General features: G+C 42.5%; 3 protein-coding genes across 4 annotated transcripts in view; all 3 read right to left on the minus strand.

Moving 5' to 3' along the window:
• Nucleotides 1–8,064, minus strand: part of LOC115349738 (centriole, cilia and spindle associated protein) — a 40,046-nt gene extending 31,982 nt beyond the window's left edge. The window contains exon 1 of the mRNA XM_030034327.2: nucleotides 8,054–8,064. The gene's annotated coding sequence lies outside the window, so the exon portion shown is untranslated. The remainder of the gene's footprint in view (nucleotides 1–8,053) is intronic.
• ACTA1 (actin alpha 1, skeletal muscle) lies at nucleotides 5,649–8,112 on the minus strand. The gene is made up of 7 exons (XM_030034325.1): nucleotides 7,980–8,112; nucleotides 7,715–7,855; nucleotides 7,232–7,556; nucleotides 6,929–7,090; nucleotides 6,517–6,708; nucleotides 6,213–6,394; nucleotides 5,649–6,066 (listed from the first exon to the last, which is right to left on the minus strand). Exons 2-7 carry the CDS (start codon nucleotides 7,841–7,843, stop codon nucleotides 5,923–5,925), a joined length of 1,134 nt encoding a protein of 377 aa, XP_029890185.1. The 5' UTR covers nucleotides 7,844–7,855; nucleotides 7,980–8,112; the 3' UTR covers nucleotides 5,649–5,922.
• A 4,033-nt stretch (nucleotides 8,113–12,145) lies between these two features.
• Nucleotides 12,146–27,929, minus strand: part of NUP133 (nucleoporin 133) — a 38,314-nt gene continuing 22,530 nt past the window's right edge. For both annotated transcript variants that reach the window (XM_041128270.1, XM_030034324.2), the window contains exons 17-26: nucleotides 27,661–27,760; nucleotides 26,433–26,675; nucleotides 25,053–25,186; nucleotides 23,244–23,402; nucleotides 21,657–21,792; nucleotides 19,703–19,821; nucleotides 18,115–18,195; nucleotides 16,057–16,121; nucleotides 13,547–13,635; nucleotides 12,146–12,502 (exon numbers count right to left, since the gene is read on the minus strand). In XM_041128270.1, coding sequence (XP_040984204.1) covers nucleotides 12,366–12,502; nucleotides 13,547–13,635; nucleotides 16,057–16,121; nucleotides 18,115–18,195; nucleotides 19,703–19,821; nucleotides 21,657–21,792; nucleotides 23,244–23,402; nucleotides 25,053–25,186; nucleotides 26,433–26,675; nucleotides 27,661–27,760 — 1,263 coding nt within the window. In that variant the 3' untranslated portion in view covers nucleotides 12,146–12,365. The remainder of the gene's footprint in view (nucleotides 12,503–13,546; nucleotides 13,636–16,056; nucleotides 16,122–18,114; nucleotides 18,196–19,702; nucleotides 19,822–21,656; nucleotides 21,793–23,243; nucleotides 23,403–25,052; nucleotides 25,187–26,432; nucleotides 26,676–27,660; nucleotides 27,761–27,929) is intronic.

The following is a 27,929-nucleotide window of genomic DNA, read 5'->3' on the forward strand; positions in this document are numbered from 1 at the left end:
GGTATTTGTGCCAGGAAACTGGGCTGCATGACTTTTGGAGCTAAATTTAGGATTGCAAGTATTTCACATTCCCCAAACACCTTCTATGACAACATCTCAAAACCCTTCATGAACATTAGCTATTCTTCATTATCTTCCTTTGAGATGGAAAACAGAAAAGCCACTTTGCTGGCAACAAACAGAGCCTCGGGCGTTGACTTGCTCATGGTCACAGAGGAAAACCATGATGGGCTTGGTACGGGAAAGGAGAAAAGGGAAAGAAAACCAACCTCCCAATGTAAACTGCTTGTTCCTGCAGTCACAGAAACATGGCACATCACCTGCAGTAGTGCTGCTGGGATTAGGTAGGAACACCACCATCACTGCTTCAAAATGACTGGGGTTAGGGAGCTCTGGTAGTGGTTTTTTGGGGGGGTAGGTGTTTCCAGGACAAAAAAATCCTTATGGAGGAAATATCCTGCTCTATAGCCTTTTGAAAAGTGCCTCAATCCCCACCCAACCACTCCGAATAACTGATGGCAAGAAAGTGGATGGCCTCAGTGCCTGGACCACACTTCATTTCCAGCCCGGGATGTAGTGAGGAGCACACAGAGCTCCCTCCCCGCCGCAGCCTTTGGCTGGACTCCACAGGCAGATAGTCCAGTCACACTGCTGTTCATCACCGGTGAACTCAAACCGGTTTAGATCATCATGCCTCTGTTATTTTAACCATACCTTGTGATTATGGTTGCTAAAGGGAATTTAAAAAACCTTACAGAAGCGGATACAGTTGCCCTGGGAAACCTTGTTGGCTTCTTTTGGGTTGAGCTGCTTCACACTTGCACGGCCCCCCATCCCTCCCTCTGCGGACAGCCATCTCCCTGCAGCCACAGGGAGGTTTGGGAAGGGCAGGACCGTCCCGTCATCGTCTGCTCCCCCAGCACGGCTGGCAGTGCTGTGGGTCTTGCACTGCGCCGGCGACCAGCCCTTCCTCTGCAATCTGGGTGTCCCCTTCCCACCCCGTCCTAGCCAACGCAACTCCAGCAACCTAAGCTCAGCACCGGCCACTGTTAATGGCAATGTAAAGTAATTTTCTTTTGCATTTAGCTGGGTTAGATGATGTCTGCATCTGAGGGAGCAGTAGGCGTGAGAGGAAGGGTCGCTATCTCCTGTAACCACCGCAGCGCTGCCTGCGGGAGCACCCTTGTCCCTGCCTGCGTGCGCCGGGCAGCAGGGAAGCTCTTCCCCTGGGAAAAGGACAGACCTGCATCCACACGGAGGTCCCCTTACACTCGTGTACCTGAACCCCTACTCGCAGCACTCCTGCTCTGGTGAAAGAGGACAACCTAACCAGAGGAGCTGCGAGGCATGACCTCCTTTGCAAATACAGCTCAGGTCCTCGTGCCTCCGTGAGCCAGGGTCAAGGACTGATGCCCCTTGCCACTGGCTTTAGGCTGCTCATCTCTGAACAGGTGTGAGAGCCCTTTTATAAGGCAGTCCTCCCCCTTTTCCCTCCGACAGCGAGATTTCTCAGCTTTAAAGCCTTGTTTTCCCTGGGAGAGAAGCTGCTGGAAGCCGAGCAGCAAGGGCACAGCGGGGCAGGGAGAGCATGTTTGGAGGGTGTTACGGGTGGGAGGGATGTGCCAAGGAAGAAAGCTGCTTCCAGGGATCTATATATACGCAGCTCCCTGAGGTGGGGTTACAGAGAGGCTCATTCCCGGGCTGCCTGCGGCACTCCCTGAACAACGGTGGCCAGAGCTGCCTCCGAGCCGCACGCTTTAGTTTCAGAACATGGCCTTGAGCAGCCGAGACAAGACGGGGTTTGACTGCGGTCCCTGCAAGCACAAGAGGATAACCTGCCCAGGGTCACCGCCGTGCTGGAGGTTTGCATGCTGCTGGCCTCGGTTCTGCACCGGACGGTGCAGTTTCAAGGTTGACAGGATGTCCTGGAGGGGGGAAGAAGGAGACCCCCTGGGCAATAAAAGTTTTCTCCATCATCTGCTCATCTCCATCACACCCAGCGCACATCCGCGGTGGCAGCCAGCAATACTCCCATCTTTCCCCGCTGCACAGCAGTCAGAAGCTGCTTTATTTTTCAGGTCCCGAACAAATAATAAACAGAGCCTTTGCCAGCTGCAATTACAACTAATTCCCCAGGCTTCAAGCCGGACCCTTTTGGTCCTCTCAAAGGCTGTTCTGCCCCTGAGGGACTGAAGAGGGTTCCCAAAGCTGCCAGCAGTTCCCGGGACAGAGCGTGAGGCCGGGGGATGCTCCTAACGGCCCTGTCGCTAACGCTGCCCACCCTGCGTGACCGGCATCTGTCCCACGTGGGAGCCCTCCACAAGCAGCACTGCCTGCAGTTATCCATCGGTTGATCAATAGGTTACAGTCACCTTCATGTGCTCCTTTGTGCAGCCCCAGGAGGTGCACCATGGAAATCTATACATCTGAATAGCTCTTTTAATTATTTTTTAAAGAAAAAAATGCCTGTTTGGTTCAAAAAGAAAGAAAGAACGAAACCCTAACAAGCAATGTTCCTTTTGATTACATTTTTTTGTGGATTAATGACATAGAAACAGCAAAAATTTTTCCTATAAAATAAAAGCATTTAAAGTTTTGAACAACTGTGCTTTGAAGGGCTTCGTTTTAATGCTTCACTTTCAAAAATAAAGATTGCCACAGAATTTGTTACTTAGGAGTTTCCTGTGAAAACTCATGGTAATTTTCAAGTGGCCCCTATTTTGCCCTTCTACTAAACCTCACTGAATAAATATTATTGGCCAAATGCCCATGGAGATTCACAGTCAACTGAGTACGCAGTGGAGCTGCACTGGTGTTGGCACTGAGGGGTTGTTAGGTCCTCTCAGCAAAGCCAAACCCAATACATACTGTAGGTCAAAGTGCTTTTTGTTTCTGCAGTTTTGGAGCCTGAGGGGAGAACTGTGTTGGGGTGCCAGCTCCCTTCCCAAACTGGGGACAGGGCTGTGACATTTTGTGAGAGGTAGCCCATCCTGGGCCATGCTCTGCTCTCAGTGCAATGCAGATTATCACATTAGCAAAAGCTCTATCAAAATAAAATTAGGAAGCACCTTCAGTACCCTCATCTTCTCCAGGATTCCCTTTGTTCTTCTGCTCAGAGGGTCTCTCAAGCCTGTCCCTCAGAACCCAGGTTTTCCCTGTTAACTTAGCTTGTTAAATAATTTTGCTAACGGCCCAGACATCTGCAGACCCTGGAGAAGCTTACATCAAAACCCAGTCATGGCTGTGCCTCTCGAGCTCATTTAAACAGCCCCACATAATGTTTTTCCCCTCAAGGACTCTTTTTTCCTCGAGATTTTCCATCCCTTGGTGATATTTGCATCCAGAGCAGCTTCTCCTGTTGCCCACTGGGTGCGACTGAGGGCTGTCCTGCACTGGTCCAGCCCCAGGTGTAGCAGGCTGTGGAGCAAGCAGTCTGCTACAGCCCCAGAGGATGCTGTTGGTGCAGGCGAGAGCCATTGTGCCATTACCCTCACTCCTGCGGCATGTCAGTGAAAATTAAATTGAAATTTAATTGAAAATTAAATTTAATAAATTCAATTGAAATTAAAACCTGAACAGGTTTGGTTTGGTAGGCTGTAAAATTTGTTGCATCTCAGCTCATTGGTTGAGCAACCAAAACAACAAAACAAACCAGTCATTTTTTTCAGCTGTAAAAATGCACTTGTTGTCGCTTAACTTCAACAGGATGAAACTGGCACTAAGACTATCGAGAATACCTGATGCTGTGGGTTAGTACGAGAAAAAACGCTGCTGTTTTAGAGACAGCAGACAACGAGATGCCAGTGGCAGCACCAGCTTCCCTGCGCGAGGCAGTGCCCGTGCAATGCCCTGGCTGCTGGAGGATTGCCCTCTGCCCATGGCTGCGCTTGTGAGCGGTCCTAAACCCAAGTTTGGCACTGCAAAATCTAGGTCTTGATTCAGAGGGAGCGAGCATCCCCTGCTCCCAACGATTTTGATCAGGTTGGAGGGAGGGTGGCTGGCTCAGCATCACCCCCCCAAAAAAAAATCAGCCCCTTCTGTTGTGGGTTTAGGACTGTAACTTTAATCACGCAGGTGGAAAAGCCGAGTCTGCACTGGTACCCCACAGCGAGTGCTGTCTAATCCATGAGGCTGCTTTTCTAACTTAACTTTTATCCGTGCTTCTTAAACAGCCTTTTAATCAAATAACAGAAGCAGGTCCTAAAATCCATCTCGTAACACCACTTAAGCCACAACTGAACCTGAGATCAGGGGTCAAGCACCGAGGACTTAACGTTAGTTAAGCAGCTCCCCAAATCCCAACACAGAGCTGTCAGATTAAATATGTGTCACTACGCAATAACTTCCACACATGGCAAGTAAAAGCTCGTGTTTGGTTTTTAAGAAGCAACCGTGTTCCTGCTTTCCGGTCCAACCCCAGTCACTCGGAGCGCGATCTTGGCTCAGGAGCTCCTCGGGCTGCCTGGGGCCCTCCCTGCCCCCAGATTCCAGGGAAGGATCGGGCCAACTCCTCCCGCAGGCTTTTCCTTTGGGATAGGGCTACAAAAATGTATACTCAAGTATGGATGTCTCTTTAATGCAGGTAAAACCAGCCAAAATACAAAAGAAGTGCACCCTTAGCATAGTCGCAGCAGAGCAAAAAAACCTTCCTGGGCTGGAAGTTTAGCTGAAAATCATCTTTTTTTTTCCCAGCACTGCTGTCTCCCACAGCAAAGGGACACCCCAAATGTCAAGCACTGCTTTCCTGCCAGGGCCCTGTGCTCCAGGAGGAGTGTTTCTCCAAAGGCTGCCTGCTCCTGCACATGTGCCCTGACCCGGGGAGCTGTGCCAAGCCTGGCAGGGCTTTAGGGTGGCTCCCTGAGGGAGCCGAGCACGTGGTGGGGTGGAAGCAAAGAGGGACCCCAGACCCCCCCCCGCCCCAGTAAAAAAGAAGTGAGACAAGCAGGGGCAGCTTCCCCACCTCCCACCCTGCTCTGCCTCCTCATAGGCAAAAAGGGCAGGCGAACGCCTGCGGCAGGGGGAAGCCCCTGGGGTTTTCCTTCGGGCTCCCAGGGAGTCCCTGCCTGAAGGATCTGGCCCCGGGAGGGGGTGGTCCCTTCGCCGGCAGCCCCTCATGCGTGACCACTGGCAAGGGCAAGCGAGTCAGGCAGGGTGAGGAAGTGGCCCTGCCTGCCCTCGGCCCCCCAGGGACAGCATGATGGCAGGCGGGTTTCCCATAAGCGGAGTGGAAAGCTCTTTATTTAACCTGCACCCGCCACCTGCCTTGGAGCTGCATGAGCATGCCAGGGCTACTTTTTTGGCAGGCCGAGCCAAATAAAATCCTTTGCAAGCCAAGGCTCCAGGTAACCCTTTCCTTTCCCCCCCCGCCCCGGGTCTAGGAGAAGCACGTTGCAGAGTGGCGGGCGCCCACCTTGCAGCGGCAGGATGCAACACAGAGCCACCCCCGGGCTGCTCTCAGCACCGCTGAGCTGCCCGCAACCCAAGCAAGTCACACAGAGCTGGCTCCTCCGGCCGGGGTCCTGTCCCCTCCCCAGTCCTTCTCCTATCTGGGGAGGTCCAGCCCCACCACCCACCGCCCTCACTGTTCAGTGACGCGCCACGTCAGCGAGTGATGGAAGAACCCAGGCAAATGACGACAAACAACCGCATTAGGGGTGTGACAGAATGACTGATGATTTAATGCTTCTTGAAGTTTTTTGTTTCCTTCCACAGGGCATTGGTTTTAAAAACAAACAAAACGAGGTAAAATAAATTAATTTATGTACACTTTACATACACTGTGTCACGTGGAGCTTTGCAGCAACAGTAACCAGAAACCGTTACAAAATAGAAAGTTACATGGCTGTTGCAGGTCCTTGGCAGCCTGCAACCTAGAAGGCTGTCATCCTGAGTGTGGCTGGCAAAACGATCATGTAAACGTGTTTAGAAGCATTTACGGTGGACAATGGATGGGCCAGCTTCATCGTATTCCTGCTTTGTGATCCACATCTGCTGGAAGGTGGACAGGGAGGCCAGGATAGAACCACCGATCCAGACAGAGTACTTACGCTCAGGTGGGGCAATGATCTAGAAAAAGCCAAGAGAGCTGAGATCAGTAAACAAGCAACCGCTGCCGGTGGCAGGCATCGGGGTGTGCACAGCCCCGCACGCTGTTTGCAGGAGGGCAAAAGAAGGCAGCTCCTGCGCCTGGGTCCTTCATGCTCCAGCCTTACCTTGATCTTCATTGTGCTGGGGGCCAGGGCTGTGATCTCCTTTTGCATGCGGTCAGCAATACCTGGGTACATGGTGGTACCCCCAGACATGACATTGTTGGCATACAGATCCTTCCTGATGTCGATGTCACACTTCATGATGCTGTTGTAGGTGGTCTCATGGATCCCTGCGGACTCCATACCTGGGGGCAGGGAAGGGGAGAAGAACAGGCACAAGTTAAGCACAAAGCGAGAGCTCTGCGGGAGGACTCAGGAGACAGGGGAAAGCTGGCAGGGGAAGAGAGAGGGAGGGGGGCACACGCACCAATGAAGGAAGGCTGGAAGAGGGTTTCTGGGCAGCGGAAACGTTCGTTGCCGATGGTGATGACCTGCCCATCAGGCAGCTCGTAGCTCTTTTCGAGGGAGGAGGAAGAGGCAGCGGTGGCCATCTCGTTCTCAAAGTCCAGCGCCACATAGCACAGCTTCTCCTTGATGTCACGGACAATCTCACGTTCAGCTGTCAGGGGGGAGCAAAGGCATCAGCGATTGCAAAGGAGGAACAGGGAACGCTTGCATCTCCTCCATAGGTCTGCTGGGACTCCAGAGCCCCAACCACACGCAAACTCCCAACAGGGAGTGCTCACGGGGCTCGCCACGGGGCAAGAGGCTGCAGCACCCCTGCAGGTGCAAGGGTTGGAAGCCAGGGGGGACATTTTGGGGGAGGGAATAGTGCTTACCTGTGGTGACGAAGGAATAGCCACGCTCAGTCAGGATCTTCATCAGGTAGTCGGTGAGGTCCCGGCCGGCCAGATCCAAGCGCATGATGGCATGGGGCAGGGCATACCCTTCATAAATGGGGACGTTGTGCGTCACACCATCGCCGGAGTCCAGCACGATACCTGGGGAGACCAGAAGCAGCCACCTGAGACACAGCCCACAAAGGGCCCAGCCCTGGGGGGCAGAGCACTTGTCAGCTGTGGGGGACCAGTCCTGGGCGTCCTTGCTTGTGGAAGAGGGGCCAGCGGGACACTTGCACTCACCAGTGGTACGGCCAGAGGCATACAGGGACAGCACAGCCTGGATGGCCACATACATGGCGGGGACGTTGAAGGTCTCAAACATGATTTGGGTCATCTTTTCACGGTTGGCTTTGGGGTTAAGGGGGGCCTCGGTGAGCAGGGTGGGGTGCTCCTCAGGGGCGACGCGCAGCTCGTTGTAGAAGGTGTGGTGCCAGATCTTCTCCATGTCGTCCCAGTTTGTGATGATGCCGTGTTCAATGGGGTACTTCAGGGTCAGGATACCTCTCTTGCTCTGGGCTTCGTCTCCTACGTAGGAGTCCTTCTGACCCATACCCACCATGACGCCCTGCAGGGGAGGAAAGGGGGGGGGGGGGCTCAGCGACCTCTCCACGGGGCTCCCCAGCAGTCCGGGCGTCCTCCCTCCGTGCAGACGGCTGGGAGGCAGCGGGGCCCCGTGACCGTGGCCGGGCTTGGGGGGAGGCTCGGAGGGGGACGGTGCCGTACCTGGTGGCGGGGGCGGCCCACGATGGAGGGGAACACGGCCCTTGGGGCGTCATCCCCGGCGAAGCCGGCCTTCACCAGGCCGGAGCCGTTGTCGCACACGAGCGCGGTGGTCTCGTCCTCGTCGCACATGGTGTCGGTTGTCTGTGGGGGCACAGGCTGAGCCTGACGGACGGCGGACAGCCGCAGGCAGAGGGAGGAGGAGGAGGAGGACGAGGAGGAGGAGGACGACGAGGAGGAGGACGAGGCAGTGGGGCCGGGGACTTACCTGGGCTGGCTGCGGGCTCCACGCGTCGGGCCGCTGGCAGACAGGCCTCCCGCTCCTCGCCGGGTAGCTCGTGGGCCGCCGCCGGCCACCGAGCCTTTTTATCGCGGCGGGCGGCGGCACCGGCCGGCCCCCAGGAATGCGGCCCCGGCCGTCGCCATATTTGGGCGTCGGGCCCGGCGCGGCCCCGGCCCGGCGCTGCCCAAAGAAGGCGCTCCTGGCCGCGGCCCAGGTGAGCCAGGCCCGGCCGTATATGGAGCGTCTGCCGGGCCCCCCCCCCCCCGCCCCGGCTCCACCACCGGCGGCCGGGGACGAAATAATCCCCCCCGGCACAGCCGGGGCCGATAAGGGCAAGGCCGGTGTGTGTGTGTGTGTGTGTGTGTGGATGGGGGGGAGGCGCAGGTCGGCCGGAGCGGGCCCGGGCCCGGCGGGGTGTGAGGGCGGAGCGGGCCCCGGGGCTCGGTGGGGTTGTTTGGGGCTGCGAAGGGAAATGACGGCCCTCGCCTGTAGGTGTAGGTGAGGGCCCGGGGGGGGGGGAGGGGGAGGTGAGGAAGCAGATCCGGGGTTGGCACAGAAGACCGCTGGATGCGGCGACAGGCCGCGTAAAAGCCACGGCTTTACGCGCCCAGTTAAGCCGCGCGTTGTTTTTTGGCTTTGCCGGGGTTTAAAAATGGAAAACAAACGCAGGGGATAACATCTGTTAGGCAAACGCCTGAAGAGAAACCCGGCGAAGCATTAATCCCTCCGATCGCGGGAGCCTGACGCAGCCGCCAGTGCTGGTGCCATTACCCAGTGCCCTCGGCTGGCCGGGGAGCTCGGCCGGGCGACTGGGCATCCTCCAGCTATCCCTGCGGCTCACCCGTTCCAAAAGGGCTGCAGCCTCACGGGCAAGTCATCTCCGACGAGCGGAAGGTTCTGTGCCAGTGAAAAGGAACAGGTCACCTCCTTCAGCTACGGATATTTGAGCAGAGATTCCCCGGGGGACACGTGGGAAGGTTTTGTACAGAAATTCTGGTTACTGGTGGAAAGAAGAGGCAGTGACACAAGCGGATTCGCAGCCCTGCCGATGAGTCGATGCATAGAATCGTATCGACCTTCAAGATCTTCCCTGAAGGCACAACTGGCCAAGGGTAAATCCTTTTAAAATTTAGCAGAAGGGAGTCAGGAGAGGAGGAGGAAGAAACAGTAAGCCGGAAGCGCTCATGCTGTGAGGAGTCTCCTGCAAGTGAAGGCATTTCTGCAGCTGATTTCCTCCACTGCACGGCAGAGCAGACGAGTCAACAGAGAGGCAGACAACTTTTCTTCTCTATTTCACTTCTGCGGCCTCCAGTTTGGCAGCGTTCCTCTTTACCTCTGGCAGCTCTCTATTTCATTCTGCTATAGATTTTCAATTCCTGTCAAGTTATTGTATTAAAGTATGCTGGGGATAAAACATGCTATTCTCTCATACTGTTCTTCAACTTCTCATATTATTCTTCAGTTCTGTCATCGACAACTGGCAGTACAAAAATCGGAAGCCTGAAAGCACTTAAAGGCATCGCAGCCATCAAATCTGCTTACAGAACTGTAACACTCCATCGTGGTTTCCAAAATATAGTCAGTTGTGTGGAATCAGAAATCAAGTAACAGAAAGCCTAACCTTGCTGAAAGATAAAACATTCTTAATCCTTCAGTGAAACCTGACACAAGCATAAACCCACTCTATCCCTTCTATTTCTTTTAATTTTCTCTCTGCCCCAATCTACTTTACAGCAAAATGCCCAATGGCAACATTAAATTCTTAACAGTTCTGCGTAAAAGAGCATTTTCTGATATTTAACGGGACTCATGAAATGAATTTGGTTTTGGTCCCAAGTCAGATAACATTGGAAGCTAGTGTCCGGAACAGAGCTGGGCACAAAGGAGACCACTATCCACAACCCATAGCTTCTGAAATTGATGACAAATGACAACTGATAAGCTTTCCTGCTACTCTGGCAACAACAGAGGAGAGAAGCGCAGACATCCTGTACTGTGTGTATTTTCCATTATTGAGAAAACAACTATTTAAGAAACAGCATATACTTCCTTATTCAAAAGGAGCTATCCATACTCCTTAAGCCATTTTAACCAAAACCGAAAATCATTTTGTCCCACGTTCATTTGTTTACGTTACACTTGGAAACAACCTAGAGATGTGGCATGACCTGCCATATGCAGTGGTAAATGAAGGCATCCTCCCCGTCCAGTAATCTGAGACAGGAGTTCTGCACCAGAACAGCTTATTACATAATGAAAAGGCGGATGGAGAGGCGGAATAGCCCCAAATCCCAGCCTCTTCAAGCTTCCCAAGAGAACAGGGAACCAGCTCAACATTCTTAATACAAGAACATTAAACTTCAGTTTAGACACGGAAGTTATTTTAATGAGGTTTTATTTAAGTAAACTCATTGCTTGTAGCCTTCTGTTTTGGCAATAGTTGGATGGAAAGCCGTTGTACAAATGCCAAATGCCTCCCAACCCAGCAATAGAATAAAACATCAGTTGCGAAGCCTACACGGCTGATCCTTTCCTGAGAACCTGCGGAGTGCTTTTATACCAACTGGAATAAACCCATCCCAGCAGAGAAGCCAGGCACTTTGAAACAGATAGAGAGCTAAGGAGGAACAGAAACGCCTGCTCCTGGAGCAAGCTTTCCGGGACTCACCCTGCCTCTCCTGACAGAATACAGCTGCTCAACAGTCTAGGAAGGGATGAGATAATCCCCAAAGTGTTTTACTGTGGACAGTCAATTAGAGAGATTCCTCTTCAAGCAAAATTCAGGAGTCTAGTAGAAGTCTGGGTAAAACATATTTCAGCAAGGGGTGGCAATCATTTGTTAGATTATTCCCCTTCTCCCAAAATGTTCAAGTTTATCAATAACGTGAAACCACCGTTAAAGTGACATTTAAGCAAGCACATGGCATTCTCCTAAGGCTTTAAACGACCCACTCCTTTGAAGCCGCAGCTGGGAGTTATACCCGCACTTCTTTCTCTCAGCCATGCAAGGCTGCAGAAGAGCAAAGTTCGCTTCTTAGAACAATCTTAGAAGATGACTGCTAGTGCATTTCTTTCCCATATTAGTTAGAACCTCTCCAGATAAATCTATTCTTCCAAACATGTTCAGACTCTCAGCCCAGCTTACTGTATTAGTACAGGGAGGAGGGGAAGCCACGGAAAGGGAGCTGTGCTTTTAAAACTAGAAACTGGATTCTCTTCAACCAATTTAACTTCTGACCTTCTCAGCTGTTGGATCAAGTTGTTGCAGTAGGCATCGAGCCAGACAAGTAAAACATAAGGGCATGCAAGTTGCTCTGCATTCACTCTCTGGCTGTCAAGCTACTTGCAGAAGAAAGGTGCAACATGTCAGATTGAAGTAACTTTTATTTAAAGATTAAAATCTGCTGCCAATCAGAGTAATGAAAAGTGAAAACTTAAATGGATTTTTTTTTTTTTATTCCTATGTCAGAGATAACTAAATGGGGCAGTGGGCTAAAAAAAAAAAAAAAAAAGAAAGTTAGCAGCATCGACTAGTAGAACAAGTCATCGAGTAAGGAAGATCGTGCTGGACTCCTACACTTTCATAACTGCTTTCTAGGTTCAAGCAGTTGCTGTGAATGACTGCATGGTGAGCTGTTAATCTCATTTTTACATGTGTTCTAGGAATCTGGATATAACTTAAATGAAAGTTAAATAGATACAATATTAAAATGTTTTGAAAAAGTTTAATCTTACAGATATAAAATGAAAGAAAGGTATATTTACTGGACCAGAGGACTTTGAATGAGAACTGTGCTTTATTCCTTTCTGTCACAGACAAGCTGCATGACCGGTGACAAGCCAGGTATCCCTTTTGTGGCAGTAATCTTTTGTGCAAAATTGAAATTACCTATTTTCTACAGCAAAAAGTGTTGTACAAAGAGGGACTAGAGTTACCTTATAGAATAATCATTTGTTTCTTCAGTAAGCTACACAGTCACCCAGCATTCATGTTTTCAGTATGTTCTCTGAATTGAAATCACAGCCCCAGTGAAGTGAGAGCAAAAAATTCCACCTTCTGCAGTGGGTCCCACATTTCACCCTGTGTGTCTGTGTATCTTTGAGTCTCAAGCAGCACTCATACTAATGAAGACATAAAACAAAACAGCAAGTTTATGAAAGGCGCAGAAAATGAAAACTTTATTTTTCTTTTGCCTGAAAACACACCTCTGCCTCCCCTGACTAAAGTGTCAATGTCTATAAATTTAAGACCAAGTATATTACTCATATAGATTTTATTACAAAGTTTTAGCAAAAACCCTAACAGAACGTAAAAAAGTATATAAAAATTTAACAGTTCTTTAGAAAAAATATTTTAAAAAATAGCAAGAATCACGCTTGTCCCTGAACGTAGAGTTCATAGTTTGCCTTTAAAACAAATTCGAAGTAAGCATTGTATTTCAAGTTGCCAAGTTCGTTCGCTTGCAGGAAGTCCTTCACCTCTGGTAAATACTCACTTAACTGAACTCCTACAACACAAAACGTTTTATTACAGCACTGATAAAAAAGTACTTTGCATTAGCAGTTAAGATAATTTTTAAGTAAACACTGGTGCCTGCCTCAGAGTTAAATTACTCTTTTGGAGTCGAGAAGATCTAATTCTATTATACATGTCAAGAAATACAATAAAGCTTAAGTAGCCTGTAAAACCGAGGTAAAAACAAAATAAAAATTTCCTACCCAAACACAGCTTCTCAGTGAACTTATTAAATCTAAAATCCCAGTCTTCACATAACATGTCACCAAAATAAATAAATAAATAAGAAAAGAAAGATCAACAGATCAGTCATATAATAAATATTTATATCATCAGTTGCAACACTTCAGTCTGGGGTGTGAAAATCTTACAAAAGGAAAGAAATTGACAGGATTGAACACACAAAACTACGACTGTTCCGAAGAACTTAATTTTTGTATTTTTGACATGCAGCTTTCTCTGTTCTGGAAAAAGTTCATATGCAGTAATATTTAAAACAGATTTTGACTCTAAATTGCTTCCCTCCCCTCCCCAGTTATAACTTCCATGGCCATAACTTCCCATCATCAGCTTTAACTTGGGGGGGGGGGGTTGGGTGTTCATTATTTTTTTGGTTTTTAGGGAGGGAAAACAAAACCAAAAAAACCATTTAAGCTAAAATAGATTAAGATCTTCTGAATGACAGATAAATAGTTAGCAATCCCTTGTCTTACAGAAGATATGTATTTAACTCCAGAAGACATACTTTACTGTACAGTAAGGAACTGCTAAAAATCTGACAGCTGCCCTACTGAGCAAATAATTTGAGGGTACTAAGATTATAACCAAGAAATCCGCTCCTCTCTCATCCCCTCAATATTTTATAGAGACAGAATTAGCTCCATGTGATTGTAATTGTCTAGAGTAACATATATGGAAGTTTTTATTACTCTGAGAATTTATTAATGCTACTTTTATATAGTACTGTTCATCTTAAGCAGCTTTTGAAACAACCGAACAATTTCAAGAAAATCAATTATATTTAAGCACACTTTACCTTCTTTCAATAGTTTTTGTAGTATTTTCACAAATATACTATCTTTAGATGCTTCAATTGGATCATCTTTACCATCTGAACTGGACCATCTGCAAGTCAAAGAATAATTTTTTGAAAGAATTGCACAGATAAAATCAAATGAAAACTAACAAGAAAAAATATGCAGGAAATTTGATAAATTACCAAAGGTGACTAATACGTGTTCACACATAAGTGTAATGTGCTTGGCTACAGCTCAAAGCAAGAGGTTTTTTTCTATCTTGTGTTAATTATTCTTTATTCCAGGAGTAAAACTGCAATAAAATTGCACTACTATAACATAGCCTAGTTAAGAGGACAATAGAAATGCTTCCCATCTTCTAAACTGTAAAAGAAAACATTATTTCTTCAATAAAATAAAAAAATGTTATCCATCAAGATAAGAATTACCTATCCTCAGTAATTAAATTTTACGATTGAGATGATGCAAGTATAGATTTATTTTCTGGTAGAATAAAGCAAGAGCAGCAATTTACTAACATATGTGAAAAAAACTCCCCACAAACAAAAAAGGAAACACCAAGAAAAGGAAGGAGGAGAAAAAAAAGTGTAAAATATAAGGTGCAGGCCTGTAACAGCACACACAGACACAAACTAAATACAGTTTGTCTCATTTGTGAAGGTGAAGACTCGTGAATGCAAGTCCCATCTGTGATAAAAAAATCCCAAACAGATTTTTCTAAGAGAAAGATTATTTTAAAGGACAATTTTTCATCCTTGCAGAGCTTTATATGTAGTAGTTTTAAGTCAACATCAACATAACTTCTTTTGTTGTGGTTCTAACCTTTCAGCTGTTAGAATTTCCTGGTTCCACATGTTAAACTGCCAGTTCTCGTATCATTCCCTAAACCAACATGAACCTCCTTGGGCCAACGGGACACGCTTGCAACAGATCTGGACCTGGCTCCCAGAAGCCATTACTGACAAATCCTCTGTACTTCACTGAGACCACAGTTTTACCCTGGATGACACTTAGATGCCTAAACTTCTAGAATTTCATCTTTAACTCTACTGGGAAGAATATGAGGGAAGGAGGGAGGGAAGGGGTGGGGGGCTTTGAGAAAACAAATCACTCTTAGGCACAGAGAATAGTGAGGGCCCTACCAGAACGCCAGAAGCACACTTAGCAAGGCTCTCCATTCTACCCAAGAACCTTACCACCAGTTGTAGCTGTTAAGCTAGAAACCAGATGCCATCCTTAAAAGTAGGTACCGTAACATGTCAAATGCTTACTTTTGCACACAGATGAAAGTTAACACCACCTCTTTTGAAATAGCAATCAACCACTTTGTAAGCCTTCGAGCCTTGCTGGACTGGAAACTCAACTGGGACATCAAGTTTTCTAAACACCGTTCAGTGCAAAGTTCTATTCAAATTGCATCTGGTTAGCTAGTGGAGTGGCCACAATCTTGCCAGCATTATATATGATTTGAAAGGTTTAAATATGTCCAAAACTCTGTTGTTGGCCCACGGTAGACAGGACATAAACTAATTATTGGACTGGTGCCATGTAGGAGTTTCTGGATTCTTCTGACTTGAAAATAATAGGAATGGAAGGAAACACTTGGAATAGTGTGAACCTGTTTCTGCATATTATTTATGTCATATGTGACAATAACTTAGTCATGCAACTAGGAATTTATTTTCTACAGACCACTGTCCTTTGGAATCTATCCTATGCGTAAGTGTGAATCCAAATGCTGCTTATTTCCATTTTAATCACAAATGGCACAGTCCATTTGGAATCTATTCTCTCCTCATCTTTTCTTCCTTAGGTCCTCTTGGAACATGGATGGGAGTTACAAAAGCTGGATAACTTCTGAAAATTAGAAAGGGCAGGGAGGAAATGCCATTTGAGTTATTTAACCTAGGAGAGAACAGTAGCACTGCTTGATGAGACGATTCTTCTGACCAACTGAATTCAGCCTGTATTTGGTGTTGAACATTCCTAAGAGTGGCCCTCTTAAGCAGTATTTAAGGCTTTGATCGCTTACAGTCAGGAATGCAGCTTTAACTCAAAAAGGTCATGAACTTGTCAGTGTGGTTCAATGGCCAAAAATAAGTGAAATAAAAGTTTGCAGGAGTGACCTCTGCACATGTTGCTCTTCAAAAGCTTCTACCTTGAGATGCTTCAGAGGGAAAAAAAAAAAGTTTCGGCACTGGTCATTCCTTTTACCTTAGCAAAGGGTTCAAGAATGAAAGCTGCATGGCTACGCTTCTGTCTCAGGTGCTGAGAATGCATAGTAGGTTGCCAGTGAGCTAAGCGAACAAAGTACTACAGGTTTTTTTTTTTGTTGAGGTTTCACTTCACAAATAAAAAGACACATTCAGATCACATACTTTATACTTTACTAACCTTATACTATGAAATTCAATCTTTTCAGTGAGCTAGAGAATAGTATACTAATATGTAATTCTGGAAAAGCTATGTCACAAATACTCCCAGTAATTTATATTTATATTGAACTTACCCATCTCTTTGGAGAGCCTTACAGAGAATTTTAAGTTTCAGATCATTTACATCCACTTCCTCTTCCTTCAATTCATATAAGAAGAAGAGACAGGTAAGTTAAAAAAATTTTTTTTTAAAGAAATAATCACTCTGTCACACAGGTTATACCAATGAATTAGATCCTTCAACTACTGAACATTGTTTTTAACACATGCTATTTTAACAGATGACCTGATCAGACTGTTGAAACACCAAAGGCTGTTCGCTTCCATTTGAAAACATGGCTCAGACTTTCTACATCACCACACAACTGCTGAAGACCAACTACCTCAATTTAAAAAGCGGCATATTTTAAAGCACATGAACAAATACGAATTTGTAAAACAGTCTATTCTAGGCAAGGTTTATTTCAAAATGTGCTAACTGGTGACTGAAGTCAAGGCTCTTTTTTCAGCATGGCCAAGCTAACTGGCATGCATTAGTGTCCACATTAGGATGTATGTTTTATGAATATATTAGTAAATGTCTTCAAAAATACATATTTGTCTTGGAAAGGGCAGTCCCTTCATTGCACAGAAACTTTGAGATAATTGGTGTGAGCGCCCTTTTTAAAATATGTCAGAAAAAAGACCCTATATTTTTTCCACCTCTCAATGTCCCAAAGCATCACAACTACTTTAAATTCCCCTCATAAGAGATAACAGAAACCATGAACACTTGAATTTAGAAGCCTGGAAGCAAGAGGATGGGTCTCCACTTTATGCTATGCTTTTGCAAGAGAAAAGCAGGGAAAACTAGGGAACAGCCAGTTTTTAGACTCTAAACCACCATCTCTAATTTGTGCTGAATGGTTCTACTCAAGTTGTTAGAGACTCAAATATCTGAGCAAAAAGTAATTTTGAAATCTCATGGTTTTAGAGTGATATTTCTTTTATTTAGATGTAAAAAAAAAAAAATAAAGTTGTCTCTGTTCATGAATTGTGTTGACAAAATTTAAGAGGAAAACGAATTTAAAAGAGAGAACCAAATGAGTTCACTCAAGTTTATTTTACTGCAAAATATTATTATTCGGACTATTTATGTTGTAAAAATTAAGGTGGAAGTTAGGAAAAAAAGCATTGAATTTTCTTTTTAAACTAAAGAGAACTAACTCAGAGGAACATGCTACTCTAAGTAGTAATACTCTCCTCAGTACACAAAATATAATATAGTACTAAACACAGGACAAGTAAACATTCATACATAAAGCAAAAAAAAAAATACTAGTTAACAGTAATGTTATTTAAAAGAAAGTTTGGCAAAAGAAATGCAATTAAAACCAATTTAAAATCAATTTAAATTTTAAAAACAATTTAATTGTAAAGATATTTGTAGTTATCAAAATGGCACAATGGTGTTTACAAAGCAATACTACAGAGAGGATTTTAACTTGAAGCCCTACCCAGACTAACAGGAATTGGGATAATCAGAAAAGAGCTCTCATTTTCAATTGATAAGGAATACTTCTGCTAAAATAATACAACTTTAGCTTTTTAGCAGACTGTTGCTAATTTAGGTTTGATGCTCCTCAGAAGTTGATTTATTCATGCTTAGTGAAAGTTACTCCTGACAACATACTAGCTCATAGAATGAGATGCAGTGAGAAAGCAGACAGCAAATCTGTGGTTCAATGCTATTTACATGTTAAAAAACTGGTGACTATCCCACCTTATCTCATGACAATCAGAGAAACTGCCAATAGGAAAGATACAAGAACTTAACTACTGAAAACAGATGATCTTTGTCATGTTTGGAGAAAGCCTGTAGGGAAGCAAGGCTCTAAAAAAGAAACCATAGACTATAAATGGGAAGTGAAGATGAGGAGTGTCATTTTTCTTAAATTATCTAAACCACATTTGGCAGTAAGTCTCCAGTGACTTAAAAACAAACTGAAAAAAACCCACATCAGGGGTTATTTTTAATTACTGTACACTAAGCTAATATGTTAACTAACTACAGATGCATCATCCTAGCTTAAATAATAATAAATAAAAAAAGTAAGTGTCTGGGTTAGAAATCCTTCAAAAACTTTTCCTACCTCATCAATATATTCCAGCAGATCAAGTGCTTTCTTGAAGTCATACTCATTGGCCCTTCTGTTCTCATCACATATGTACATCTATGATATGAGAGATTAACGTAGAAAATTATTTTTAGCCTACAAACTAATGTAACTGATATCATAGACAACTCATTGTGGGAAGACCATCATGTATTTTCCACTTACATGACCTTCTCATGAAAATATGTCTTGATTCAACTGCAAGTATTTTTATAGTAAGGAATATACTTAAGGTTTTAGAACAGCATTCCACCTACATGACAATGGTCTGTGGACAAATGATATTGGATATAAGGCTGCTAGGTTTCAAATTGAAATGCCATTTAAGGCTGTAACATTCCTGGACTATTGTAGCCAGAGCTCAGCTCCACAAATAAGATCTCAGAATTATTTCGGTAATTAAGCTCAAAGCAATACTTAAGCACACGTACTGCCTTTCACCTTTTAAAAACAGATGAGTTTGCTATCAATACTTCATCCCCTCCCGCCTCCCAATTCTAAATTAGTACTTCAAAGGAAAATTAACATTAACGTTCTTTTTATTTACACTTTCCAAGTTTCATTCTCGCATTGCAAGTAGCAAGCATGAACATTGGTTTGACAATAGAGACAATTCAGAAGGAAAACTGTCATGGTGCCAGTGCTTGCCAAGTCATGAGTGACACTTCCTACTCTTCCCTAATCCCACAAATAGCCTCACTTAAAGATACAGGTAATGACTTCAGAATCTGCTATGAGTGTTATTCTAAGAAACTGCGGATAATGTAAACAAGCACACTATCAGCTTTTGATTTTCCACAAGATTACAGAAAAGTAAGGAGTTGCAAAACTGACAACCAGACAGGACCTGATTTGTCTTAAAATGTATTGTTGTTACTCATTGAATATTTTTTGTATGCATCACTGGATGGTAAAAATATGCTGCCAACAAGGCAGAAACAGTAAGGCTACTGGTTACTGGCTACCACCAGAAAGGGGTGCGGAAAAGGACTCAATGCTATTAGTGATCCCAGTACTGGAACAGTTCATGTTTTTGTTTTGGAATGGTTTGGGGTTTTTTTGTTTTTGAAAAAGGAAAAAAAAGTAGAGAGACTTTGGGTGCCTCTTTGCAATAGGTGACCAAAAGCCTCTTCCTGCTTCTAGCCTTTTCTTTTTCTAGATAGCAGCATCCTTCTCCACTAAGGTGGAATTCTTTGGTCCTTCTGCCTTCCAAGTTCTGCCCTACTGAGAATGTAACAGAAGGTAGAAATTGTCTCAGATTCAAAAACTGGCTTAGACCTGTAAATCAACTTCTAGCACTGATTTGATTTGCTTTTTCTCCTAGCAGCATTCTAAAGCACACATTCAACAGGAAGAAATTTGAACGAAAAGCAGCATTCTGAAGTTTGGTGCTGGTAGAAACTAAGGAAAGATAAACCAATTCATCATATATCAGATCTGTAGGTGCTTAGCAAGTCATATAAGGGATAAAGACAGCTGTGATCTTCTCATTTATTTTATCACACAGAGGCAGAAAACATACTGGAACTTTACCTGCGTAATGAAGAAAACACGAGATACTTACATCAATGAGCTGAGATGCAGACAACACTGGCATATCATTGAGGTTCAACTGTTTTTCTGCCAGTAATTGTTCAGGAAGTGTCTCCTGATGTAACAGAAAGCGTTCCTGTTCTGATATTTCTTGTAGTCATTTAAGGAAATGAATGTTTCATGTTATTATGGCAGAGTAGTAACTGTCAAGTCACAATATTATTCAGGTCTACAAGTGTTTGTTATGAAGCATTCTATTTGGACACTCATCTATGTTCCTGAAGCACAGAAATACTTCCACGTCAGTATTACCATCCTGGTGAACTAGTTCTTACTTTCCACTCAGGTTCCCTGCATAACGCAGACTGATAACTCTTCTTTTTTTCCCAAAACCACAAAATGGAGGGATTGGAGGGAGGCTGTTGCACTATGCAGCAGAGTAAGTTGCTTGCAAATTTAGGAGCTACCTTTTGGCTGAAGACCTGTGCCATGGACTTGCTCCATCTTATGAATTATTCCATTTTTGATTGTTTAATTTTCCAGTATGATCTGCTTCAGGGTTAGAAACTTATTAGGCTGAAACAATCAAACTGGAATAATTTCAGCCACACTATGTGAACCCTGCCCTGCCCACCCAGTTCCACTGCATGGTAGAAAGGGGAAAATAATTCTAAGGAGCACTTTATCTGTTTAAATGGATAAGCAAAATGTGGTGGAAATAATTGTTCTTTCTTTATCAATAGGAAACTGATAAACAAAGAGCATAGTTTTAAAAGCTATGTCATGTGTCAATATAGAAACGTGTACCAAAGTCCAGACCAAATTTTGAGAGTACATTAGTCTACTGAAATAAAGCTTTGATTTCCTCATTTTTCTACAGTTTTCCTATTTAAAGATGAGATTCTTCACATCAGCATAGGCTTTTTTTTTTTTTTTCCCCACAGTGGTGAGAAAAACAAATGGAAAATTTAAGATTTCATGCAATGTTTTACAATTTAAAAGGCAGATAACATATTATTATTACGAACTAAAAATAATTTGTAAAGGCTACTTAGTTATCATAATTATCCCTGGGCTTTTTCAACAGGATTTCTTTTAAGAATTATACATAACATACACGGATAAACTCGCAGATAAATAGAAGTAAGCTTGAGTAGTAACCTTGAGTAGTATTTCAAAGCTTCCCCCTGGTGGCCAGTACCAGCTTAACTATTAGTGTAGAACTGCTTTTTCACAAACTCACAGAACCATGGGCTGCACAAACAGTATCGGGAAAAGGGTATTTTCCAAAGTGACAGGAATGGCAGAGCAGTGGAACCGTTGCATTTGGTAAAGAAGCAGAATAGGTACTCCTACTTTACCCCTTAACATCCTTTCAGTTAGAGCATAATGAAACACTGTAACCTTTCTAGATACAGAGCAAGATGCTGAGAAAGCACTTCTTGATCACAAATGTATATATTTGCAGGTATATTATTACAATACAGCACAGTTACTGTAGTTCCTTGTACAGCCTAAGAGTCTCAGGACTTGAGAAGAATTCAGAATTGAGAGCCATTCCATAAACAGACTTTATGAAATTAAATCATTTTTACCTTGCACCTGAAATATAAAATGCAGCTTCATGAAAACACATTCAGTGAGAATGGTTTACAAGTTTCAGCCACTTCAGAACTGTCTATGACATCTCAAAATACTGTGCAGCTTGTTATGTATGCCAATATTTTGCGTGTTATTAGAAGTGAAAAGGTACAAATTTCCCATGCTCATAGTCCTAACTCACAGGTGAAAGTGAACACTGAGGTTACTGCCTCACAACATCTTTCTTATCGTTCCTGCAATGAGCAAAATCATCTGCCCATTTATCCTTACCACATTAACTTAGAGCCCTCAACCTAACAAATTAACAATCTGCAAAATTAACATGATTCTAATTCAATAGACTAATGAAGTTATTCTTCATTTGCTCTGTTTTTATTTCTTACCTTCTATTTTCTCTTGCAGTATGTCTTCTGAGAAGTCAGATGCCAGTGCAGCTAATTTGCTCAAGCCAAGTAGCGTTTTCTTCTTTGCAAAATATCGGGTCTCCATATTTGCTAAAGTCTGCAATGTTCTGTGAGCCTGAAATTAATAAAGATATTAGAAATCAGTTTTATAAGTTAACATCAGAAGGTTAACAGATAAGGATTTAATCTGAACTGCAGTCTCACAGCTATTTATCGTTTGTAATACTATAACCCTTATTTTTAAAAGTCGTATAACTTGCTCATTACAACTTTGCATTACACTCTTCAGGAAGAGACACAGATCTTTACTCCAATTATATCAAAAAAATCTTTCTAGTACTAATCAGGAAAAACTATCTTATGATCAAGGAAAAACTGCAACTTCGCATATTATACCTCTGGGATCTTATTCAAGATATTCAAGACAAGGTGGCTTTGCTATAAAAGCCAGGCAAATATGCTTTGACAGAACAGCTGTGCATGCAGTTTGATTTACTTGTTAATTTAGGAATTTGAAAAAAACAGAATTGTATGTATAACTGCTGCAGTAACCAAACATATAGGCGAGAATTTCTTTGTCTATCAGACAAAGGAACAGAAAGTTTCTGAGCACTTACTCAGAAATAAACTATCCAGACTGAATTACTTGTATATTTTCGAGTCCTTGCCCCGTCTTCATAGTGCTTTGCTATAACAGCGAAAACCTCAGTTGACACAAATAGAATATTACAATATTCTCAATTTGGGGTTTGTTGTTGTTGTTGGGTTTTGTTTTGGGTTTTGTTGGTGGTTTTTTTTTTTTTTTTAAGGGGCATACAGTATTATCAACCTATAATTTGCAATAGGGTACATGTTTCCATGCTCTGCATGCTTAATAAATGTGCACATGGATTGAAAGAAGCCATTTTTGTTTAGAAATAGTTGATTTGCTAAAGTGAAATACATTCATAAGTCTTGCAGAAGGAAGGAAAGACTGACCAGCCAGAAGTGGGGAAAGAATAACTGGACAGCCTACAAGGCAACAAAGGATCAAGTTTAAAAACAATGTCACATTAATCTATCCGCATGCACATCTGCTATTAAAAAAACCCAACACTTTTAAACTATGCAAGTAAGTATTGAAGTAATCAATACCTTTTTTACTTTTGTGATACCTCTAAATTCCTTTGCTTTAAATAGTTACTCTTGAAATACAATTTTCGGTTTTTCCCTCGCTGGATAATCTGATAATGTTATTGATATTCACTGTAAACCACCAATTCCATCAAAGTAGCGATCACGTAGCCAAACAAAACTTCCTTGATAAAAATATTAGTCACCACAAGGGATGAAAAGCAGCCCTAATTTCCATTACATGGTGCAGTGGCTTATATGATATACCAGATGGTGCCTGGAGGGAGGCTATTGGTACTCCATTAATAATCTCTGTCATCTCTCCCCTAACTCATCTAGATAAGCCGTCTTTTGATGAAGAAGAGTCATAACTAGATTATTTGCCTACTTGAATATGTACTTGACCTGTTTAACATGTGATATTTCAGTTTGGTTGTATTTAAGAAACTCTACCTTTTGCAAATCCTGACTATTGATTTCATGTAACCAGCTCAGATGCTCGTGAGCTTGCAAGAAATTGGCCAGCTGTCCGTGCTGAGCAATAGGCTGAGACAACAGCTTCCCTCGCTTTCCTTTTTCTAGATACCAGCGAAACAGGAAATCTGAAAAATTCTGAAGATAACAGGAATACGAACACATTTTAAAAGTTACATTTAAATATTTTGTTTGTCTTCTAAGGCAAAACACTTCATAAAATACAATTGGTAAGAACATGGTAAGAACCTGCTTAACAAAACAAGACACGCACGCACGCACACACACACACACAAAAATATAGTGTTGATGAAAAAACTTAAAGAGTCCTGATAGCTCATGAATTCTTTAAACACTGTTTCTACTCTGCAACAGATGCTGATAGACACAGCATCCTTCAATGGAAGCGAAGGAAGTGCCAAATGTAAATTCTTCATGTTAATCCACAAGAATGGAAACAGATTTTGCATCAGTCACAGTTCTAGTCTTATTTTTTCACTTGTTCCTTTGCCCCCCCTTGGAACTCTGTGCTTACTATTTCCTTTCATATATGTTTACTTCCACTGTCACTGTTTTTGAAACATTCCCTCCTATCTCCAAGTGAATGTACAACCTTACTTCTCTCAGTCATTGTTAAAAAACAATGTATTTCAAAAAAAAAAAAAACCACAAACAACAAAACTATCCTCAAAAACTTCAAGGTGAAATAACTAATCAGGATTTGTGTTTGAGATTTAATTTAGTCTTTTCAGAGTAATTTACAATAATGCTAAATTTTAATTGCATTAACAATTTAAAAAATAAAGTTTAAAGAGGCCACTGCTCTGATATTCTATCCATTAGACTTGATCTATTCAGCTCTACATTTGCCACAGTAACTTCTTTTCAGAAAGTGTTCCATTTTTCCTTTAAAATAAAGTATGTAAAGAGGAAAGAAAAAAAAAAAAAAGATAATTTATCCCCTTCTTTGGCAGTGAGTATTTAAGCCTCACTATTAAAAACGTTTACTATAATTTCTGTCCGTTACTGATACTTTCGCTTCTTCTTATTAAAACAACCTTTATGCACTCTCTTTATTAGGAAACCTGTAGACTGCAGGATTTCTCTTTCCATAGTTGTTGTGGAAAGCTAAACAAATTGATCTCACCAACTCTCAAATTAGGAAACTTTTGTCCCAGTCCCCCTCACTTCAAGTAGTCTCTACTGCCTTTTCCTTAAGCTTTGCAATTTTTTAGCGCACTTAAAAGTTTTTACACCAGATTTTAACTGACATTGGAAAAATTGTCCAACAAGTACCTAGCAGGACAACAAAAAAGACCACAGCAAGACCCCTACCTTCCTACTCTTCTTAACTACTTTTCTGTTTACACATTTAATCTCATCTTCTCTTTTGGAAAATATCCTTAAATTTCTATTATTTTAGTTTAATAAAACAGCAGTACACTGACTACAGCACCTCAGTGAACAAGTCACAAAATGCTGCAAGCTGTTAAGAGTGAGACAACGTGTTTGAGGCACAAAAAAGGTCCCATGAAAAGCCACTGTCCATACAGCTAGCACCCGTATTTCTGCTGACTTGCTTTGCAGGGTCAGGGTAAAATACTCAATTGAGTTCTGCACAGTGAATGTTGACTTCAATTTTCCACATTACCCCCGTATGTATATGTAAATACATGCGCATTAAAAAAACAGAAAAAAAAAGCCCCAAAAGAAATCATAACTTTTGCAACATTTCAGGTGCAAACTTATTATAAAACACTATCTAAAGGAAATAGATAAAAGAGTTACCTGATCTGCAAACTGACTCATGTAACGCTGTAATCTGGCCTGGTTGTCTGTCTGCTCACACATTTGCACCAGAATATCAAAGTCACAGTACTTCTCTGCTAAAGCAGCTGCCATCTGATACTGTCCCAGGGAAACTAAGTAACCAAGAAAAGATGTTATATCAAACAAGCTCATCTTTGACCAAGAGGATGACCGACGGCAGAGACCAGAAAAACAAAAACAACTTTCAAGTGTTCACATCAAGGAGATACTTACACATTCCCAAAGAAACATTCACCTACTGCATACATATCCTGTGCATGTGCAAGTTCACATACCTACCACCTCTGTCCCCCAACACAAGAGGGAAGAAGAGAAGTTTAGAATACTAAATGGCCAGTATACATCCTATTTTCTCTGAAAGTTGGTATCATCTGCTATTTGTGCTGGGGGGGACAGGGGGGAGGATTCAACCCATGACTTAGTATCTGTAATAATAGCCATTTAATCACACAAAGTGAAAAAAAGCAGCAGGCAAAGGCTTTTGATAAAAAAATAGAACAAGACAATGGGGTTTGTATTAAAAATATATTACTTAAACTCTTTTGGGTTCAGTTAAATACGTAAAAGTTGTTAGACTACTCAATTTTGTTTGTAAGGAAATATGAAGTTTAGATTGAACATAATGATATCAAATGTATTTACAAGCTAACAGAGCCCAGGAATGTCAGTAACACTGAGAATGATAGTTTAAGAGACTCTTCTTAAGAATATTTAAGAATGTTAGGAAGCAGTGATTATTAGATTGTTGTATTTATATAATTCATTTTTCATCTAAAAAAAATTAAACTTTATAAAGTTACTAAAATGTATTTACTCCAAGTTATTTCCACTTCAAAAGGGGGCTTTGCTGTCAAGTACTCATTAAAGACGTGACCACATCTGACACATTAAACAACAGGTTTGATTATTAAATAATCAAGATTCAAAAAGTAACTTTTCCCTGATAAACACTAAACAAGCTTTCAGGCAGGTAAGTTTATGTCAACTTGCAACAATATAAACATTTAGAAATCCATTTATAAGTTATTTTCAGCCAAGTGGCACAAGATAAATTCCTGCCAGAAAAATGTAACAAGTTAGCAAAAGAAAAAACTTCAAGCAGCAATATGTCTTATTACAGGTATGGGCATGGATGCAGTCCTGGATGCAATTCTGTAATCTGTTTTTATTTTGCAAATATCTCATTAAATCTTAAAACCAGTCATTTATACTCTGAAGGCAAACGTGTAGAACAGACAGAATTCATACACAGATGCCATTTACTCTATCACATTTAAATAATTTCCTCATCAAATGGAACATTTAATCCTTGCATTAAGGAAAACAGACACTACTTACGGAGAGGAGACAAGAGTTCCGATCTCTTCTGTACATACTCCATTTCCAGACTGCTGTATCGCTCTTGATCAGCAGGGCGGTCCACAGATTTCAGCTGAGAAACATAGCCATCTAGAAAACAATCCAGTAGTGCCACCAACTGTTCAGCCACAATGCTACGGAGGTTACTGTCCACTTGGGGATACACCATCTTCAGAATGATTCCATGCTGACGTATTATTGCTGTACGAAGGCCACTAGATGCTTGGGAAAACAACACAGAAAACAATAACCCTATCACCACAGGAATCTATGCTGAAGTATAACAAAAACATTACTATGTATAATGAAAAAACAACAGAAAGAAAAAAGCTAATAAACATTTTAAAAATCAAAGCAATATTATAAAAAAATCCTGAACAAACCAAACACATACTCCCATCTACCTTTACATACTAAATTTGGCCAAAATGTAGTAAACAAAAAAGAACAGAAATAGAACCACCCCCTGAACAACACAGATCTACACCGTCAACCATCAATACCAGCTACGTTTCAGAAGAAAAGAATCACTTGCATGATCTGTAAGCAAAGTAGAGAATACACAAGGAAAAGGCAACTTCTTTTAACCTGATTTAAATACTTGGATGTAGTCATCAAGATATAGCACACCATAATAGCTTGCGTGCGTCCTGCTTTTCAAAAGATTTTTATCTTGGGAGCACTAAACAAGTGTATTTTATATGTAGAGGCCACAAGGAAGCTTAAGCATCAACTGGAAAGTGCTTGCTTCTGCAAACATTTGTACTGATAGTTTTTCATGTTATTAAACCACCAAAACAAAACACACTTAAGGAAGTGGAGAATCATCAGTTCTTTTAAAACAGTTATAGACCACCTTTTATGATTCATTTTAATGTTACATATCCCATAGGTCTGCCAACCAGAACCAGTGCACACAAAACAAAACAACAACAAAAAATTAGCGTTGTTTCCCAAACTTTGGGTTTGTAGTCAAATCTGCAATGCAAGTTTTAAAGAATTATCATCAATACTGGACAAAATAAATGTTCATTGGTTCATTCCCCAAATGAAACCTTTAGCTTTTCCTATTCTTACTGACAGCCTTATAGCAGCATTTAACAGCAAGTTTAACATTCAGATTGAAATTAATGTGTTCTGAAACTCATGAAAAGTACTTTTTGTTTAGGATAGATAATTAGTAAACTAAGTAATAATAATTTCTCACCTGTCCATGGAATATATTCAGGTTCTCTTTCTGGAAGCTCTCCTGTTTTATATAAAGAAGCTTTCGATTGACGATACTGACAGGCAGCTTGTAGCATGTCCTATTTAAAGGCAAGTACGTAAGTATTTTTTAGAGTCTACCTGCATATACAGAGACCATAAAAGACGTTGTCTTTTACAATTCCAAAATGTTCTTTTAATATCCCCTTCTTTCTACATCACTTTCTCAGTTGTGCAGAAGAGCACATACTGACTGAGCAAGACACCTCA

The sequence above is a fragment of the Aquila chrysaetos genome, chromosome 13 (genome assembly GCF_900496995.4).
Source record: "Aquila chrysaetos chrysaetos chromosome 13, bAquChr1.4, whole genome shotgun sequence".
NCBI classification, from domain to species: Eukaryota; Metazoa; Chordata; class Aves; order Accipitriformes; family Accipitridae; genus Aquila; species Aquila chrysaetos.